Raw genomic sequence first — 21,599 nt, forward strand, 5'->3', positions numbered from 1 at the left:
TCCGTAGGTAATAGTCTACTTCATACTACGTTTGGTTTTGCTCAAGTGCCCGAAAGACAGTAACAATGGCACTGGTTGAACTGTCCTTGAAGATGGCAAGCTACGAAATCACAAACCTTATTTCATGGCAACAAACACTGTGAATTTGCAGTAACTTATTATTTACAGTTCTTGCTATTGATTAATTCTGAAGGATTAGTAAACTGATTCTGTTCAAGTTACAGATAAGACTACTTAATTAAAGTGAATCAAGAGTTAAATAATTAAACAACATCTTTACTAGATTAAGTGAAACGCCTACTTACCTTCAGTAACTGAGATTCTTTCAGAAAGACCATTCCCATCTATTCCACTCCTGAGATGCATAAACCCCACGGGGTGAGCCGAGGCTGTCTTGGCCAGCCATCACACTCCCCCCACCGCCTCCCCCCAATGGAAGCAGAAGAATCAATCGTTCACCAATACTGACTCCAGAACTTGAGCTCCAGAGGTGGAGAGTGCGTCACACAAACAGAATTTTAGTTGAACCCCTGCATACAAGCCTCTCCCCCCAAACCTGGGCATTCAAACTCATTTTTATCTAGAAAAGAGTATGTAGTATCATAAGAATGTCCAGGGTGCCCAGATGGGGCAGTTTCTCCTTTCCTGTACCATCGTTAGGGGCAGGGGGTGCTCAGGTGACAGTGAGAAAAGTTGTGGGAGGACCAGTGCATGACTGGTTGCCTCTTTCCTCTTCAAGCAGATAAAACCACCATTAACAATGAACTGGTTCAAGGGGTACACAGAAAAAAGAACACACAAGCCACAGCTCAAGATTGAGAGCCATCAACTCCATCAATATTAGATTACAAGAACCCAGGAACAGAAAATTGTCTAGCTGGAAGACAATTCCTGCAAAGAGGCCTCAAGATTCCCTTAAACACAACTACAGTACTCAAGAACAGGTAGTAGGATGGACACAGCCAATATTCTTCTGTCAATAGAAACCCCTGAACAACTCACAGATGATCCTAAATTTTTCAAAACAGAAGGCCTTTAGTAACTAATGCTGAAGCTTCACCAGGGCTTAGAGGATGATGATGTAGTGACTAGTGAGCTTCTCTCCCCACGCATATGCATGCCTGGACAAATTGACGAGTCTGGCAGAAGAGTAGCTAGTCTCAAGTGCCACTCACTAACAATTACTTACAGATGTTTTATGCTTTGTTTCATACCCATGACCTTTGTTTTGGGGATGATTATGTTGATTTCAAAAGGTAGGAATACTGGGAAGGAGAGACAGACTTGAGCACCAAAACTGCCTTAACTAGCTTACAATGAGCATGGTCACGCTTGGTTCTACCTGCTGTTTCCGATTGCTTCTGAAATCTTCTGAATCAATGAATTATCACACTTTTTACTTTTGGAGAACAGAACTAAGCATATCATAGAGAACAGAATTAAGCATATCGTAGACAAAACTCAAAAAACGTGAAGTAAAAAAAAAAATAATCTTTCACTAGAGTTAAGGCCTAAAGTTGGTTGATTCCACATACCGACATGGTCTTTAAATAAACCTTTCATGGACATTCATGAACTCATAAATCATGACAGCAAGCAGAAATTTTTGAAGGCCTAATACGGAAAACCAAATTAGAGTAACTATGAATCAGGCAATTCCAGAGAACTGAGACTTAACACGAGGGAGTAATAGAAAAATCCAACCTGGCTCCTGTCCTGATGACAAAATGTTACTGCTGTGTTTTTTGTCACAAGCAGAATGACAAAGGAATAGCAGGTAGACAAGTTATTCCAACACAAAGTTTACTAGATTAAGTGAGACACTTACAGCATGAAGGGCCATAAAGACTTTCACCCTTCAAGTTAGAAGACAAAGACTAGGCAAATTTTCAGTTTTAGGTGGTATGCATTTACCATCAGCATTTTGAATGGAAATACTTCAATCTTGCTGCCATGTTCAAATCAAAGTTACATGGAGAAAAATGAATGACCCTCTCAAAGGCTTTAACTTCCTTTTCATCATTCTTTGCAGCAATGAAATAATGTTTTTGGCCAGGAAATTACAACTGGAAATTTGAAAATGGTAAAATAGTAGTTCTTGCAGAAAACTATTGCAGGAATCTTAGGGCCGTCATCATCTCATAATATGGATTTTGCTATTCCTGCTCAGTCCTTTCATAGACTAAATCCTGCAAACGCTTCTGCAACAAAAGCATACAGAACGTATACAGAAATCTTAACAAGGGGAATGAACACTGACCAGTTGACCCTGGATGTCGGGGAAAAAAAACAAGAGCCTTTGAAGTAGTGGATACAGACATTACTAACACTGCAAGATTTGGGACCAAAGGACTGGGATCAACGATAGTCACACGAATAAAGCGGAATGCTGATGGATGCTTTAGTGACGCTAGCTGTATTAAGCAGACAGGACAAAAGAATGTCTGCCCTTTCAAGGACCTATTGATGACTGATATCCACACAACCGAGTAATGCTCCCGCTTCCTGGGTTGTAGGTACTTCGCAATGTATGGACAACAGCCTACTCTTAACTACAGGACTCAGAGCAGGAATTATTCCCAAAATCATAGAATGGTTAGAGTTGGAAGGGACCTTAAAGATCATCTAGCTCCAACCCCCCAGCCATGGGCAGGGACACCTTCTGCTAGACCAGGTTGCTCAAAGCCCCATCCAAAATAAAGGAGTGTGTTCTCAAAAAATACTTAGCGAAACTTTACAAGCAAAAGACAGACTACACCCTACAGGCTGAAAGCAGAACAGATGGAACCTTACCAGAAATTTGCACTCTACTCTTGTTGGAATCATTGTTTCTAAACTATTAGGAACAAGTTTCTAGAAACCTTCTTCTAATTTTTAAACTATTTATTCAGTACTCGCTTTTCTTCCATCAGAAATATTTATTAGCTTAAACAGATCTTCTGCCTCCGTGGTTTTATCTCCAAACCCTGGGAACAGTCATATTATTCCCCATCAGCCTTTGATATATGGGGCAAAATGTCCTCAGCCATTTTAGCCTCTTCTCCTATGACTGCTTCTCCATTTCCTCAACCATAATTCTTAATCCTTTTCTGCAATGGCACGGGTGGGTTTTATTGTCTTTTTTTAAGACACATTTGATCAGAACAGTTTATTCTCTGCCCAGGATTACATTTTAATTAGTTGTCTTGAAACAATTACGGGTTGGAGAAGTTTAAAAGACAAGTCCTTTAAATGAAGTGTGAAATGCACTTACCATGCAGAAAGCCAAAGCTACAGATATAACCAAAACCAGATCTACCACTCCAAAAAAAATTGGTATTGAATGAGTAATTCCTGAACAAACAATAAAGTTGCCTGCCTCAAGGAAAAAGCTGGACTAGTGAATGACATCAACAGGAAGCAAGCAATATTATCTCTTCCTATCACTCCACTTGTGTTCTCAGTTCATTGTTTTGATAACAACTGCTCTGATCACAAGGGGTCCTAGTAGTAACACGCTGTCCCTCGGCAAATAACATACATCCACATTTGCATTTAGCCTGTTAGCCTTAATAGAAAAATAAAGGGAATGCAGAGTTTTAAAATCCATAAGTTATTTTCAGCGATACAATTTTAAAAATTCACTAGAATCCAGCAAGAAAATGCAGCAGGAGATGAAAATGTTACTGATGATCGAAAGCCATTTGATGACTACACCACTTCTAGAACTCCTGAAGGCCAACAAATTTCCCCATGATGGAAAGGTCATCATGTACAGTGATAAGACAGGAGTCACCATCACAAGCTGCAGAGAGGGAAAATTTCCACTGAAAGTTAGGAAAAAATTCTTCATGATGAAGTGGTAAAGCACTGGGACAGGTTACCCAGTGAGGTTACAGTACCCACATTCCTGGAATTTTTCAACACTTGACCAGCAAAGTACCCAAGCAACATGGTCTAACTGATGTTAGATCCTGCTTTGATGGTCTAACTGATGTTAGATCCTGCTTTGATGGTCTAACTGATGTTAGATCCTGCTTTGATGGTCTAACTGATGTTAGATCCTGCTTTGATGGTCTAACTGATGTTAGATCCTGCTTTGGGCAGGAGGTTGGACTAGATGGTCTCCAGAGATCCCTTCCAAGCTCTGGGACCTTATGGTTTCAGTCTTAGGTTGCTCACAGTCACTAGAATCTCCTGCACTTCATACAAATGGGTTATGATGATCTCACCCAGCTATGCAAAGTTGACATGATTTAAGATACAGTACGAAGATAAATTCCCAATTTACAGTGTGCACAACAATTCTGGAATAACAAATCCTGTACACCAGCTGCTTGGCAACTCAAATGAAAAGCCTACTTAACAATAGCACTTAGCTATTGAAGAACCTTCCAAAGACAGTAACATATATTTGTTGGCTGTATTATCAAAACAATTACTTCAAGTTTCCAGAATACTCAACAATGTAAAAATAAGAATCAAATTCAAGCAATTTCACTGAAAAATCATGATGCCAAACAAATTAACAGAAGTGCAAATACGGGGGGTGGGGTGTGAGTGTGTGTGTGGGGGAAGTCAGGCCTTATTCTAAGTCCGACCAAATAATAATTAATGTACACTGATCTCTAACTGGAGAAGCCTTACGAACTGTCCATAATTCACAAAATACTGCTATTTAACCAGAGATGATCTGCTGTAACTGATCAGGTAAAAGTGTCAGAGGAAATCGGGAGAAAAGATATGCAGAAGACAGCTTTTGCCTTTTGCAAACATAACTGGTATCAGGAAGGTACGCGGACAACACTTCAGAAGGCACCGGCTATGTGCCAGCTAGATCAAAATCAGAGCAGAGCAGCAGGTAAAACTGGAAACATTACCTTAGAACAGATGCTCCCCCGCATGCCCGCTGCATAAATGAAATACATGAAAGTATGGCTGGCTGGAACATTACTGAATGCAGAAAAGCGTTCTAAAGTTCTTTCCTTTTCCCCTTGTCCTTCCTTTAATCCTGTTTCCTCATCAGCCTTAGTGCTGAGATGCCAAAGACTCTATGGTTATCCCAATATGTAAACGTGCCTGTCTTTCGCTTTTTAAAAATTTGCAGGGTCCAGTTAACTCTAACACCCTTACTATAGGTCATGCGTCCACCTCAGCTTCCTCACCTAAATTAAACTATTTAAACTGGTGCAAAAGAAATACCTTGCCGCCACCACGCTTCTGCCAGCCTAAACTCTACCGTAGGGCTTTATTTCGTTAAACTGCAGCTTCAGATGTAACCATTTTGTAAGGCCAGCTACACGCAGAAGAAATGCATGTGCATTTTCAGAAGTAACTGCACTATGTGCAGAGCTGTGCCACTCTTAAGCCTTGCAAAAACTTGTAAAAGCTCAGTGTTCAAGTGGTATCAAACGCCTGCATAAAGCAGCGGTAGACGCCAGTAATAAAATTAACTTCTACTTGCATGAAAACCAAAAGGAAACAGAGCATTTCTATTTTGCATACAATATTCTCTAGAAGGAACAAATGCTAAGTTAGAAGACATACTTGATTCAAAGTAGGTAGTTTAATTATTTAGACTGCAACAAACCATTCAACACACCAGGACATAAATTCCTAAAGGAAAATGGGATGGTGCACGACCCATCCTTTACAAGCATGTCATTACCCACGCTACTTAAGTCATGCGTTTTCTAGACAGGACAAGAACAACAGACAAGGTACTAACACAATAAAAAAAAATAATTAAGCTTTAGTTAGATTTCTACCTGATTTAAAGCCTCTTGCCACCCCTGCAACTACTATAGACTTTGAGACATTCAAAGTCCTGGAAGAGACTCTGCATTGAAGATAAATTATTAGGTGCATTTAGTCATCCCAGTAAGAACTCAGCTGAAAAAAGCCTATTCTTCTTTCACTGGAATAACTGCTTCTGTACTCCCACCAGAAAACTACAGAAGTATTGAAACAAAGCTTAAGGAAGAAAAAAAAAAAAAAAACACCACAAAAAACCAAGAAACAGTAAAACTCTACAAACAGTGTTCAGGATACTAAAACATTATATATAAATCATGAAGCTTCTAATTAACTACTTTGCTCATAGCTAACTACTGTGCATCAATGACATGTATGAATCAAGACCAAGAGAAATAAGAACAAAGAAAAAACACCATACTCTATCCCCCGCCCCCCGCCTCCCCCCGACCCGCTTCTGACTCCATTGCCTTTTCGTTCATCTACCCACCCCCACTGGTCTTCTGACATAAATGCAAAATGAAAACCAAAATAAAAGAGCCAAAGTAATGCTACAGTAAATCGCCCATGGTTCTCTCTTTGTATCTACTCCTCTTCTACCCTTCCTCATCTTTATGGCTTTTAGAGAATAAATTCTTTTGATACGTGATACGCATAATGAACATACAGATAATTTTAAAAACATAGTACAAGTAACTGCAGTTTATAAATCAACCTACAGAAAAGCGAAATGCATAATTACAGCCATCCGCTGTATGGGTATGTCTCTAGTGACAAAGTCTTGTCTCAGAATCATCACATTACAAATACATCTACTATTTAGTATCTCAAATAAATTTTCAGGGGGGAAAAAAGTAAGCCTGTGACAAAGGGCAAGTGCTTTGCCAGGAACCCAGATTCAACTAACTGTTGTTCAGACCCCGCTGCTGCTAATACACAGATGTGGGGTTTGGACCGCCTTCCTTGCTGGGCAAAATTTATTACAAGCTGTATTTTCCACTTCATAATGCTCAGGACCAACAGTTACTACCCTGGCACTGCTAGCATTAACCACATATTTCCCAAGTGACTGAATTCGTATCTTCAAAACCACACAAGTACACAGTGACGTTAATAACCTACTGCGCCATGACATTTTTTATTAGAGAAGTCACTGTGAGAAAGTTTTGCTACTTTGATTTTTGCTTTCAACTTTCTAAGATAACAGTTCAAAGAGAAAAATAATCAGATCATTGTACAAAATGTTTAAGAAATCTTAGGAAGGCTTTCAAAGACTGGTTTAACTGAATCTGCTTATTCCACCTACTGTTTCAGAAATTTATCTTTTTTAGAACTGAGTGCTCACTATCTCACTTCAGTCTCAAAAATATATTTGAAACAAATCTGTTCTCCATTGAGAGAAAAAAAATACAATAAAAATCAGCTTAAAATAAATTTATTAAACAATACAAAAATAAGCATGCTGGAAATCAAGATACATAAATAACATACAATGCAAATGAGAAATGGAACACGAGACAGGTAACTTAACAACTGAGCCAAAAAGTACAACACAAATGCTAAAATAAAATTTAAAAAAGCATTTACATTTCTAATGAAATGTTAATGATGCTGACAAAGAAAAACAAACAAACAGCTAAAATGCTTGAATATCAAGAATTGCTATTACTGTAGCACAGGTGAACACTAAAACCGTTGCAGACTTGAAACATCCAATGCCTAGCCTCTATCCACGCGTTCGTTCAGACGCGCTCACCGAACACAACGCAGGCAAGGGTGAGTCCTCCTGGCAGATCTATGGTCCCCGCCGCCTGGGTACCCTGCCCTCAGCAAGAGCCATCGGCAGGCACGGCAGGCCAGAACAAGAAAATGTTGAGCGTAGGCGAGTTACAAAATAATTTTTCCAAAGGAACCTCCTCCTGGCCCCTCCTAACTAGAGGCTGGCTTAAATTCTGAGACAGGCTTCAAAAGCATATATTACAGAACTGTAATATATCTATCTAAAGTAAGGACTGTGTAAGCTGTACCCTAAATATTCTTATTAGGCATATTAACGATCTAGTACTTTCCTTAATTTTACATTTTCCCATGCAGGACTTGCCTCTACCGTAAGTTTTGTATGTAATTGACAAACATAAGCACCATAAAGCTTTTTATTTTCTAGCTGAAACACAGATGGAACAATTTTCCATCGTCAACCACGTTTTTAGAATTAGCTTCAAATGGTACTAAAAAAAAAAAAAATCAGAAAATGTGTGTAGAATTAGATCAAGCAAATCCTGCATCATATATTTTCCTTTTTTAATTAAATCAACAACATGGCATCACTGTAAGAACTTTTCATTAGCAGCACAGGCACATTATGTCCCCTCTTGCAATCGAGGGTATTTCACGTAAAGACATGTAGTTTTGCAGGATTTGAAAACTTGTTATGTCTCTGTAACTACCAGTTTACTGTAAAATCCTCAAACGGGTGAGATGGTTTTATAATTCAAGATTTTGCCTTTATTTATTTTACTTTACTTTCAAAGGTAAGCACTGACAAACCTAACCTTATCATCAGTGATAAGATTATAAAACTGCCATTATTCAGCAATTTATGACTGACACTCATTACTGCCATCTGCACCACAGATTTACCTCTTCATCCCAGTCGGACTTCAAATTCACTGAAAACTGATGTTCTGTATTGTTTTGCTTAAACATTTTAATCCTAGGCTTCAAAGACAGGAAGCCCATCCTTTTACAATACACTGCGAGATGAAGATTATTCACGGTTTAGTCAGAGCTTATTTCAAATGTTTATGCAAAACTAACAATACCTAAACAGAGTAATTAAGAACAGCTTGCTTACTCAGAGAACATCAGCTTTGCTTTATGCATCTTCCCTAACTAACAAACATCCAGATGGGACACAAAGGGGCAGGAAAAGACCTAACTCTCCGCTCATGCGAAACTCGCATACGAATGCATTTTGGAGTTTGAGATAAACTAAGAGGAGAGGCATTGGGGGAGGGGGCAGGGAGAAGGGGTAGGGGTGTTACTAAGGAATTATCTGTCATTGTCTCTTAAAATACTCACCCAGCTATTACCATTTATCATTACTTGGACAAGTTTTCAACAGTTTTATAAACATGTCTCTGCATGATGTGTACCAGGGGTGGGATATATCAAATTTATCTACAAGCTTTTAAAGGGGAAAACTTTATAAAAATAGAATAATTTTCTAAGATTTTTAGCATCATTAAGAATCTAATCTGCAAGTATCGAGAATTTAACAAGCCTGCCCTCTGCCCAGCGTTGCCCACTGAGCCTATTGGAAGCTTACATAAACCACTTCAAGATGCACTCTACTCAAGACACTCAAAATTATCAAATTATGCAGATGAACACATGCGGTTGCCTGCAGAAGAATGCAAATCCTGTTTCTTAGCAAGCTGACAGAGGGGCGATCTCACTATCATTTCAAAATAAGTAGCAATTAATGACAACTTCTTAAAAAAATTCAAAAAATGTGTAAGTAAATGAAACCTCTGGTCTTATATATGAACACGCACACACATTAGCCGTTGAAAAATAAGTTAATTGTAAATGGTTTTAACAGTATCTACCTACCTCCTTTACCCTGAACGTATTTTCTGCTTCCTACTTGGTTGGTTCCCTCTCTAAACTCAAGATTGCTCAGATTCCTCTGGAGGGTGGAGGGCCAGCATGATTAGTAAGGCAGACTTCTGAGTCATAACTACCAGCTGGCACTACGAGCAGCTAGCAAGACACTCCAAATAGTTTGGTAAGAAATCCGTCTGCTGAATTAGTTAACTTGCAGACAAGGCAGGTTCTCCCCCCGCCTCCCCCGTCCCCCTCCTTCTCCCTCTCCTCCCCAGCCATTTTTGGTCTTTTTATTTAAATGTTAGCATTAATAATTATTAAAGGCCTGATGAAAAAAATATATCTAATCTTCACTAGCATGGCATATCCAAAGGATCCATTTCTGTTTGAAGCAATTTGAAAGCTTATATTAAAAAAAAAGAGAGGATACAGTAATAACATGACTCAGAACCTATCTCCACCTAGTACAGAATTATTTAGAAATTGATGAATTTGCCGTATTTTGCTCACACCATTTTACTTCATATTTTAGTTAAAATTCTTCTGTCTTTACATGCTGACCCTGATCAGACGACACATCTAAGTTCTTGCTTAGCTCTCAAGTTAATTTACTTAAAATTCTCAGATAAAACAAAAACAGATATACACAGAAGTGGTATATCTTTGAAAACATTCAGATTTACCTTTTTCTTTTTTTGAAGTAAACGTGTTTTAAGTAAGTATAAAAGTCAGTTAACAGCTTGGGGTTTTGTTGTTTGCTTTCCCCTCCCCCTTGAACTTTGTGACAGTCTTTTTGGTATAGCATACAGAATTTACACAAAACGTATATATAAATGAAACACCAGGCAAACAATATTCAAATCAAAGTTAAATCTAGAGATGCTTGAGGGTTTGTAAAATGAAGAATTTAATGAAGCTAGAACCCATTCATTTAGTTTTGCTCTCCCCGACCTTCCATTCTATACACTACGGTTCTGGAGATGTCCTCGTTTGATTCAGGTGACACTTTTTTCCATACTGTTTCTTTTAAAGCAAGTTCTTGCTGGAGATTCTCATAGTCCATTGGTCCAAAGGAATGCTAGTTGTTCAAGCAACATACATTATTTATTAGTGTATTTGAAGAAAAAAAAAATATCTATACTTGCAGTCAATCCTAACAGACTCAAGTTTTTCACTTCCTCACATAAACTGTTATTTTGGCTTTTCCAGTTATAAAAAATTCAAATTCCAAATTGGGTATTTTTCAGATGTATACATGCAAATAGAAGCACTTTAAAAATCATTTTACTGTATCTTCTCCTATTGAAATCTTCATGCCTTAGTTAAAACATTAATCTTAATAAAAGCAAAGAGGTTTTGCTTATCTCAAGCACCCTCAGACTTTTATCTTGCGTACATGTAGCTGGAGTGGATTCAGTTCATTCCCAGAGATTGCTTATACCGCTTCCTTAGTAACAGGCACTTGTCTACAGCAATATAATACCTGAATTCACTGCCTGGGCAACTCGCAGCAAGTCGTGTGGTCTCAGAGATTGCACTGTGAAAAAATGCTCAACGTACGTCTCATGCATTGTAGCACAGAACAGAGAGGCTGAGCCCACCAGCTGGTCAAATCTTTATTAAAGGCAACCAGAACAGTAAAACTCCTTGCAACTTTCATCAAATACCATATATTTACTCTAGCAAGGGAGATGAACTGCATGAAATGGAGCTACAATATGAAATTCGACTATACAAAACCCTGTGATAGTGTGATCCACCCAGGTAAGTGTCCACTAATAACGTAAGCTAACAAGTTTATTTGAAAGCTTTGATGCAATACATGTCATTGAGCAGTTTTGCATTTAGAGAAGAACTTGATGACTACAAGCAATACTCACTAAACACACATATTAACTTACCCGCTGATCACCACCTTCTCTGCGAGGATCAAGCTTTTTTGCAAAGTGTCTCAAATTATCGTAGTTATGGAAATTGCACAAAGAAACCAGATCCTGCAAATATTTAGAGAACACGCATTATTATTTGTATATGAGAGTCAAATGCGTATGAGACTGTAATAATACTACCGCTTATGTTTTACATCGTACCCTAGTAACTTAAGCCAGTCATCAGAGAAGCATACTTAATAATTTAGTGCCAATGTCGGTAAGGCCTTTGGAACATAACACAATGATGTGATTAAGTTCTAATAATATCTTTAAACTCCTTTTTGAAGTAGTACAAAACAGGTAGCAATTTGCAAAATATCTCTTGTAATGTATTTCTGCTTCAGCTCTATTAAACACTTCAGGAACAGAAAGAATAGTCTGGGCCGGTCTAGTAAATAAAAACTTTTAAATTCAATCAAAAGAATAAAACAAGAAAAGGTGTGACATAATTTATTTTAATTCACTTTGAATTACAATATGAAATGTTATAGTTACAGAACTTTGCTATGCCATTGTATTTTTAAAAGTGCCTATTACCTCATATTACTTGCATGCCATGATGATCTACCAGTTTTTATGTCTCATTACAACACAGAATAAATGCAGTAAATCCTTCACCTACCTACTGTTCTATGGTTTTATTTAAATTATCAAGTACAAGACTATTTCATATGAAATATCTTAAAACACCTAAACTACAATTAGTAGCTTCTTAGTACTCTTACTTTACAGCTGTACGGATGTTAGATAAATAGAAGTATGAGAAGTTTTAACTGCTGCTCATCCACATGACCTAAGCCCTTGCACACTGTAAAACCCACGCTGTTATCAATAAGCTAAGTGAAGACTAGTCATACAAGTCTTCACCCCAGGAACTGAAGTTCATCCAAACTAGTATCGCTACAGCTTAACTGTTATCACTACTTTAAAAAAAAAAAAACAAAACACCACACACAAAAACACCCACGACCAACAAAACAAAAACACAAACAAAAAACCCAACAAGAAAAAGCCTGGTTATGCCTTCAACTTCCAATGCATTAACAATAATCTTACATTTCCAATGGGGCTCTAGATAGCCTGCTATTCTCCTTTTTGAGACTCTTTCCCCCCCCCATTTCTAATTACTTTTTTTTTTTTTTTAACATTCTCCTCTCCCACAAAGCATCTTTATTAATCATTACAATGTACTTTACACAATCTCTCCTGCTTCTAATGCTGCTATCAACAGACTGCCCACAGCCCTTTCAGAAGCACGACAGACAAAGCTAGGAAGAGCTTGCCCCAACAACAGGGTCTGACATATGAAGACCTTTTTATGTCAGATTATTCACAAAAATCTGTTTAAAAAAAATATCAGGATATTTCATGGAATCTTTTTTTCTTTTATTGTAATGAAAAAAGAATTGCATTTCCAGTGTTTTGAAAATTGTTTCCTTTATGACTGGAGAAGAACAAGTAGTCTATAAATAAAGCTCTACAGCTTCTAATGCAGCATACAGAAAGACCAGCTCCTTTGTTACTTCATGAAGTGTTCCTTTTCAAAGCTTTTCCATGATAAATTTCTCCAGTGTTTTTGGCATTGTGTTTTCTAAATCCTCACTGAATTACAGTGTTAATTATTACTAAAATGCAAACATCCCTTATTGGCCATTCACCCTTGGATCAGATGAATCTTGCTATGTATGGAAGAGCAATTAATCACTATTTAATTCAGTTAGATCTCAGCTATACTAACTGAAGCTTAGTAAACATCAACTGCAAAAGAGAAAAAAAGAAAAAAGAAAAAAAAAAAACCAAGACAAGACACTAAAGGCAGTGCTGCTTACATGACAAAAGTGAATTCCTTTAACACTGTTGCCCATCTTGTCCAAAGGAGGTGACCAGCACATCAAGCCCATGACGTTAGGAACAACCAGAAGAATCCCACCAGCAACTCCAGATTTTGCAGGAAGACCAACCTATAAAATAATCAGAGAATTATGTCCTCTGCAAATATTATTCACTATTGTAACACGATGCGCTAGCATTTTACTTAAGATTATTACGCAGCTTTTATAAAATGTAGCTTTGGAAAGTACTTTAAGCTGTGAAAGCATTATTACTTATCTCTTTTTAGATAGACAATAACCAGAATCACAGTTTGTGGCAATCCGAGGTATGCGATTGTCAACTTATTTGCTCTCAGCAACACAGAGAGTCAGTAATAGAGTGAAAAAGATAATACAAATCTATTATAAAAAAGCAAGTATGAGTAAGCAGTAGTACACAATTGTATCTGTCATGAACAGTTTGCAACAAGGGCGTAGTACAAAGCTGTACACATTAAAAAAACCTTACTGGAAAAGGTAAAAAACAAAAAACGAAGAAAACAGAAGAGTCTGCCCATAAAGCCAAACAATAATCTACTTATTTACAATCTGGATAGAGGTATTCCTTTTTTCCAATAGGAATTAACACGTCACATATCCCCATAGCTCAGTAAGCAGTATCTTTTAGGTCACGCAAAGTATCACAATCAGTTTTACACGTATGCAATAAGGAAAAACTAAAAACACTCAAACCAAAATGCTGCAGACAAAAAAGATGCAGTATGTCTTGAAATACTTACATAAAAGAAACGTAACTGCGGGAAAATAGAAGCACGGTATGTATGCTGCGTGTGACAGCCACTTTTACAGCACATGAGAACAATTCATGAAACAGCCTGAGCCAATGATGAAAAACCAACTGTCTGCAAAGGCGTTCTGCCATCCTTTACTCCCATATAACAGGATTTCTTCAGTTATGCTGTCTCCAGTTACATCTGTAACCTGTTTCTCTCATGAACAGCCTCTCTTGAAGGACAGTATTCATGTTTCAACATGAAAAGGATTCTCAAGCGGGAAGTGGCAGAGAACAGTAAGTGCTGTAAGGGAAGGTCTCCTAGTCGTGCCATGAATTCTAGGTGAGATTTTCAATTTCTAAACAATTCGGGTTACACCCCCTCCCCTATCCCAGAAGCAAGCCAGCCCTGGAACATGGAAAACAACAGCACAGATTAATCTGCCTGGTCAGCTCTAATAAATATCTGAAAACTACTTACATGGAAGGCAAACTGCCCTGAGAAGTCATACATGCCACAGGAATGCATTAAACTCAAGGTATTCCGGACTGCTTCAGGACTCAGTACTCTCTCACCAGTGATCGGGCAAAAGCCACCATTAGCCAGAGTTGCTGCCATCACACTTGCTGACTCACATGTTACTTCTATCGAGCAAAGCTTATGAGAAAGAAATTGAGATTATAAGAACAGATACTTCTAGCACAATAGAGCCAACTACAGCAGGATCAACAATCTGTCTCTATAGAAATAACATTTCATAAAATAACTTGTAGCATAACATTTGTTACAGGTGATGCTAGTAGCATCAACTAATATGGTCTCAATCTTCCTACTATAAAAATCCCAGCAACAGTGTTTGTAAGCCCTCTGAATAGTTTGGGATAGTATTTTACGTGGGTCAGTGCCTTCACTTGATTCCTCCCCCCACCCCCCTTATGTTCCTTTGAGAGGAAGAGGTCTGGAAACCAATCTCAGTATTTTGCATCTGCTCAAATGGCAAAGCCACAGAATGACTGGTTTGGGTTTGGTTTTGTTTTTGTTTTTGTTTTTTTTTTTTTTTCCCCAATTTGAGTATGTTTTGTGTGGGGATTTTTTTAAGCTTTAGAAGACCACACGTATCTACTCAAAGCATATTTTAAAGCTGCAAACTCTAGCACATGCAAGTCTTAATGCCAGCACTTCCTGCTGATGCAGCCTTATTTCACCCTTCTCTCGTATATGCTTTTTGATATATTAATGATACGACCACACGATAGTTTCTCCCAGGATCCCTGCTTCAGTACAGACTATACATACTTTGGTGACACATCAGGAAATGTGATGTGATGCCATCACCTGATGCTGCCTCATTTCTGCAGAAACCAAAAGATAAGCTGGTTTCAACCTGAAATGCTACTCTGAAAAGTAAACAGACTAGTGCTTGTATTCTTGCTTTTTGCCAAACAGTCATTACATGATACTTCATGAAGTTACCTAAGCCAAGTTTGCATGAGCAGTTACTACCTGGAATTCTTATTTTCCGGGTGCCAAACTCAATACATCCTAGTCCAATCAACTGGAGTTGCAAATCAAGAGATTGTCAGAGACGCATCTAAAATGGCAACTGTGTTTTAAACATATGAAGTATTACATAAGACCACCTACTTTGAAAAAAGTGTTTCTAGGTTCTCAGCTTAAGCACCTGCATTTTGTACCTCAGTTCTCTAAAAGGAGAATAATCCATCCTCACTTTACAGAGACAATAGGAAAATAAGTTTAGTCCTGTTCAGGAAGTTCCCGGTTACACAAAGGAGGACGGAGCATTACAGAAAACCCAAAGAAAAGAACTAACTAGCCTTCTGAGTAGAATCTGAGCCGAGCGTTGGGAAGTAAGGGTTGTACAGTGAGAGGAAAAGAAAACAGAACTGCCGCTCGGGTATGAGCTCCCCTTTTGCTGAGTATGGAGTGAAAAGGGGATTTTGCAAGGGGGGTTGGGGGGGGAGAATGACAAGCAGTCATGAAATTAGAGATCAAAATGCATGAAAACGGGGCCAAATTAAAAATACATCAGAAAAGTCAGGCTTGTCATTTCTTAACTTATGAATAGCTTCGCAGTCAGAAGCGTATCAGGACTTGAGGCAGTGGGATAGGAAACATTTAAAAAGTATGTTTAAAAAGTAAATTCAAATATATTATCAGTTTTGTTCTGTAATAACAGAAGTTCAGAGTAGGCTATTAACTTCTACCTAGTTTCAACTCAACAAGAGGTCAGCTAAGGCTAGTCACATACACCTTGCTTCATACACAGTCACTGAGTTTAGAAATTAGAGCAGGCGAATCCCAGTACAAAAATTCAGACAAAATTTGCATTTAAAAAAATCTTGTTTATGATTTGCGTAAGTAAAAGCAAGTCTCACGAATCAAAACCAGATTCATTTTGAGAAATAAACTCTGGATTTCTTTTTAAACCACCCCAGATGGACTGAATCAAGTAACTCAACTTGAACTGCCTCTCGAGAACTACATGCAGCAGAGCTGAACGAGTTGTGAGTGTTTTAACATTAGGAAGCCCTTACTGAGGAAATACCTCACGCTTGCCAAGTTCTCGTTTTGTGACAGTTGCAAGGAACTTGCTGAAAACAAAAAAGAAAAAAAAATGGGGGAGGGGAGAATATATATGACTAGATTCTTTGTTTTACTCATAAGCATCGAATTAAACAAAAAGGAGGAGATATTCATATTATTTCATTTATAGCACTACCCTTGAGCTTACAATAGAGCATGCATATACTATTTTAGTCACACACTGAATTTAAAGCACTTCACAGTACAATAAAGAGCAGCAACCCAAAGAAGCAGAAATATTTTGTCAAACTCACTGAAGTAATACAAGACATTTTAAGGCTCTAAGTACAGGTGTTTTAAAGACTATTGCTAATTTGCATTAGCAATAAAGACACCTAAGACACATCACCTAACAATAGCAAGTCTGGATACATCAAACGTACATCATTCATTTCCAAACAGAATTTAACAGAAGCTGACAAGTTTAACTATAAGCCATTAAAGCCTTCATATCTATGATCAGATCAGCTTCTACTGCTTATAATAGTAATTCTAAGTCTATAATGAGTCTCAATTTTCAAGTCAGTTACCTGGAAATAGAAGTCTAGTATAGCAACCATATCCGTGCCTTCAGGAAAGCACTAAGGGAAAAAAAAAAAAAAAGAGTCTAAGTAAAATTACGATTTTTTTTTTTAAATATCATTTTTAGAGAGACATAAATTAAGCTATATTCTCGTCAGCATATTTAGCATCAGGCAGATTTAAAAGTATTTATTTACATGTAACAAGTAGAAATATTAAGTCATGTGGCATTTAACAATAACAGCGCACTAAGGTCAATAAGCAAGGTATTCAAATACTTTTCAGTACAGCTTTCAACATCTTTAAATCAGTAAACTGCAAAATGCATCTAGGATTTTTATAAAGTCATCTGTACAGGACAGATTATGTGTTTTACAACAAATAAAACACCTTATCATGGCTACGATACAGAAAAGAGATTACAGGTGTTCTATTAGAATGACACAAGTATCACACTTTAAATGACAGCTTTTTGAGTAACAGTATGTAAACATATACAGTATTAGAACAATTTAAGCCATACTGTACATGAAATTAAAAATCTTCACAGACTATGAAAAAAACACCATCACACAGTCTTCGAACTACAATAAAAAGAGAGATCAACCTTTTTTTCTTTCAAGTAATAGCCGATTGCAAAGTTTCTATCTCCACTCTCTCTTTCAGACTGGAACCTTAAAATAATAAAAAAAAAATAAAAGTGAGACAAGACAACACGTCAAACTTTCAAAAAACCGCTGAACTTCTGAATTGCATAATGTAATTCAATAGAACTGCATGTAAAGGATACATTACTTCTAAGCACATTCTACTAATAGGACAGAAGTCCATAGAAGCTCACCCCAGCACACCCAGCTGGAGTGAATTAGCTTTGACACCCAAACACACACAGTACTTGTTGCCTACACATACAGAAGCTGACTTGGAGATCAGGCAAAGCAGCATAAGATCCTACTCTTAGAATCATAGAATCATTTAGGTTGGAAAAGACCCTTGGGATCATTGAGTCTAACCACCAACCCCACTCTACAAAGTTCTCCCTTACACCATATCCCCTAATACCACACCTAAACGACTCTTAAACACATTCAGGGATGGTGACTCCACCACCTCCCTGGGCAGCCTATTCCAGTGTCAAGTGGAACAAGAGTTTCTGAAGAGGCCATAGTGGAACGAAACATCCCCCAAGGAGCTGTAGCAAAAGGGTCATTCACTGCCGACACCCACCAAACTAGGGAGGAATCTGATGATCAAGCTGCAGGTCAAAGAGCGACCAGACTGATGGCTGCACTGTTTGTCATGATGATTAAGTTCAGGATGAAGCCTAATGGAGGAATCTGTATGTACACAAGGGTAGGTAATTCTCATCTGTCTGTTTCCTTCCATGGTAAATGCTTTTACATTACCAAAGCTCAGGAGAAACACAAGTTATCTCATTTCTCTCCTCTGCACGTGCGTGCCAACCTGGAAGCAACCCTGCTATATGGAATCTTTATGATTTTCCCAGTGCTGCCTCAAAGAGCTCTCAAGATTTGGGAAATTGTTTTAGAAAAAAAAATTAAATATGCAAAATAAAAAAGCATAAAGAGTCCCAATTGTATAAAGTATGCTTTCTAAACATTCGATATGCAGCCATCAACATGCAGAGTTTAATTTTTAATATGAATGCCAGGAAGATAAGTTGCACTTACAGCTCTCACTGCTAAAGCCCCACCAGAGCACTAAGACAGAATAATGAAGTTTCAAAGAGGTAACCAACACTTTTAGGTGAGATATAGCCACACTGATGTCAGAGACGTGCACAACTTTGATTCTGGTAAATTTTAAGCCAAAGACAGCCTCTAATATTAGGGATGAAATGATGGTTTCAATGTAAGTAACTGAACTTTGCCACAAGCTCAACATGCCAACTATCAGGTGGCAACTGCCAACTATCAGTTTCCGTCTAACTTCAGTAAATAAATAAAAACTACTTACGTAGCGTTACTGAATCCAACATACTCATTACCAGCCATTTTATTCATGAATTGCATCACCTGTTAGAGACAGAGAGGAAGGGGGGAAAAGCATGCTAACATTTTCAGACATTAAAGTTATACCTGATGAACTTTCAATCCAGCCTTACCCTAAATCTTGTAACACAATTTTACAAATGCAATCCAAATCACTAAATGTTTAAACAACCAAGTACAGATAAAAAGACAAAACATTTGAAATTACTAAAGTTTCACTTGCAATTCCCTCACTATCTTGAGACTTTCACCACTGAATTTAGTTAAAAAAGGAATGTTGTAACATTAACTTACGTAGTCAAATTTTTCTGCGTTATTTGCTCCTTGCTGCAAGAAAAAAAAAATAATTTACAAAAATTGTTAACATAAGAAAGACGTTAGTTCACTTAACAGTATTAGGCTTTTTAATGCATATAACTAAGTTATGAGGCTAATTAAGAATAAGGTACTACAATCATTTCGTATATTAATGAAAAAATTAACGTGTTAGGTAAGTAAATCTTTAATTATCATTTAAATTAAATAATCCTATAAGAGTCTTATCAAACACCTGTATGTTGGAAATGAATTTAAACTGAAAAAGGTATGCTTTATTTTAAGTGCTCTCTATTCAACTTTACGTGTTTAGCATAAGTAAATGTAGTAGTTAAAGCAAAAAAATACAAAAGTAACTACAATCAGGGTAATTATAATGAAAACACTAACTTTTTTACAGATTAGTAACCCAAAGGCATTCTTATATTACCGACAGAGCTGAGCATAGGAAAGTTCAGGCTACTGAAGTTAAAAACATTTCCATGGCTAGCGCCCATACTAAGAATTTAGATTGAAGACTTAAAATAAAGTGTTACCCCTTACTATGAAAATAATTGCGCTTAATCAAAAATATCTGATTTGATTAATATCTGATTAATATCCTACCTATTAAAATTAAACAGTTAGAAAAACAGAATTTCACATCACAGAGTACATCATTGTGCTAACAACGTAAGGAAAAAAATCTAAATCCAACTTAATAAGGATGCTAGTGAAACTTAATTCTTAGGGTTGGCTGGTTTGTTGTTTTGGGGAGGAGGAGGGGTGTTAATTTGGGGCTTCCCCCCTATTTATGAACATTCTCAAATTTAGTAGCTTCCAGTTAAAGATGTATTAATTCTTTACAGGTCTCTGACAGGCGACCTTCCACAAATTCCTATAGCAAGGCATTGAAAAAGGGGCGGGAGTGAAAAAAAAAAAAAAATAGTGCATGGTATACTGGAGGGAGTTTTTAATTTTTTTTTGAAGTAGCCAAGTAGAATTTTTTGAGGAAGTTTAAAAAACAATGGCATCGCATACTCAAGTGGAAACAATGCATCTGGAGAAGATGATTTTATAAATAATTTTAGTATTAAAGATACTCCATTTAGACAACAAAACTCTGTTTAACATATCTCGAACAATTCAAGACACTACCTGCACTGTGTTTAGCATGGGAATGGGGAAGGAAGTGGAAAAAAACTGAAGCTTTAGATCGACCAGTATTTTACTTAATGAAACGTGTAAAGCCAGTCTCATTTCCCACTCTGTAGGTGGATTAGGGTGTTGCAGATACTCTTTGAAGCCCATGCATCAGCTCATCTACAAGAGGATGCGCCGTCATACACGTACGATCACTAGCTGAAAGGAACACCACACTGCTTTGTCAAAATTACGAGCCAGTGGTTACGTTATGCTTAAAGGCTAATAACCTTACTCTTACAGGCAATAATCTCTAGCTAATTTGCAATAAGATAAAAAAAAAAGTCATGATACATTTCATCAAAATGTTCCTGTATAATATACCAGAACACAAGTCTTAAAAATTTAACTCCAAATCTGTTCAATGAAAAATAATTAAAAGAAGAAATTACCAACTTCATTGAACTGTTGCAGTTGTCAAAATATTCCATAGATCCTAATGCTGTAAAATATGTAACAACATTTAAACCACAAAAACCTTTTCAACCTTTCAAATGCACAATGAACATCTTTTTCTGGGAAAGTGGGTCAGCATTAGTTATGGGATGCTGCATTGATAATTGTATGGTTAGACATGTATAATAAATCGAAACAAGTTCTTTTGTTAAAAAAAGAAAGAGGGAGAAAGGGATCATGCTTTCCGCAAAAATGTAAATACATAATACTTTTTTTTTTTTGCCCAGTTGAAAAAAATTCCTAGCCCTTCAACAAAAACCTGGCTTTACCAGCAGCATATAAAATTGATGGGAAAAAGACTCAATGCAAAATTTTCCATATCAACTTGTTATAAAAAAGGTTTTTTTTAAAATTTACATCTAATCTCATATTTCAGGAAGGAAATCTTGCATATACTAACTCAGACGATGCATTTTTAGTCCTTGATGTTCCACAGACTTGTAGAGGTACTTTATATCGCAACACAAAAACATCGTTACTGAAATTAGAGCGCTCATATACCTAAAATATTTGCCTAAGTAATCATATGACCAAGACCTCAGTATGGATTTAACATAACACGCAAGGAAAACAGAAAACTTTGCTTCCATACACAAGATGATGACTAAAAAACCCGACATATTAGTTTCC

General features: G+C 37.2%; 1 protein-coding gene across 2 annotated transcripts in view; it reads right to left on the reverse strand.

Moving 5' to 3' along the window:
* Positions 1–21,599, reverse strand: part of GLS (glutaminase) — a 68,493-nt gene that overhangs the window by 16,156 nt on the left and 30,738 nt on the right. The window contains exons 8-15 of one of the 2 annotated variants that reach the window (XM_063340405.1): positions 19,311–19,343; positions 18,982–19,040; positions 17,612–17,678; positions 17,013–17,063; positions 14,359–14,535; positions 13,103–13,234; positions 11,244–11,336; positions 7,153–10,420 (exon numbers count right to left, since the gene is read on the reverse strand). In XM_063340405.1, coding sequence (XP_063196475.1) covers positions 10,274–10,420; positions 11,244–11,336; positions 13,103–13,234; positions 14,359–14,535; positions 17,013–17,063; positions 17,612–17,678; positions 18,982–19,040; positions 19,311–19,343 — 759 coding nt within the window. In that variant the 3' untranslated portion in view covers positions 7,153–10,273. Of the gene's footprint in view, positions 1–7,152; positions 10,421–11,243; positions 11,337–13,102; positions 13,235–14,358; positions 14,536–17,012; positions 17,064–17,611; positions 17,679–18,981; positions 19,041–19,310; positions 19,344–21,599 lie in introns of those variants that run through there. The other variant, XM_063340404.1, reaches the window with a different exon arrangement.

This window comes from Chroicocephalus ridibundus, chromosome 7, assembly GCF_963924245.1.
Source record: "Chroicocephalus ridibundus chromosome 7, bChrRid1.1, whole genome shotgun sequence".
NCBI classification, from domain to species: domain Eukaryota; kingdom Metazoa; phylum Chordata; class Aves; order Charadriiformes; family Laridae; genus Chroicocephalus; species Chroicocephalus ridibundus.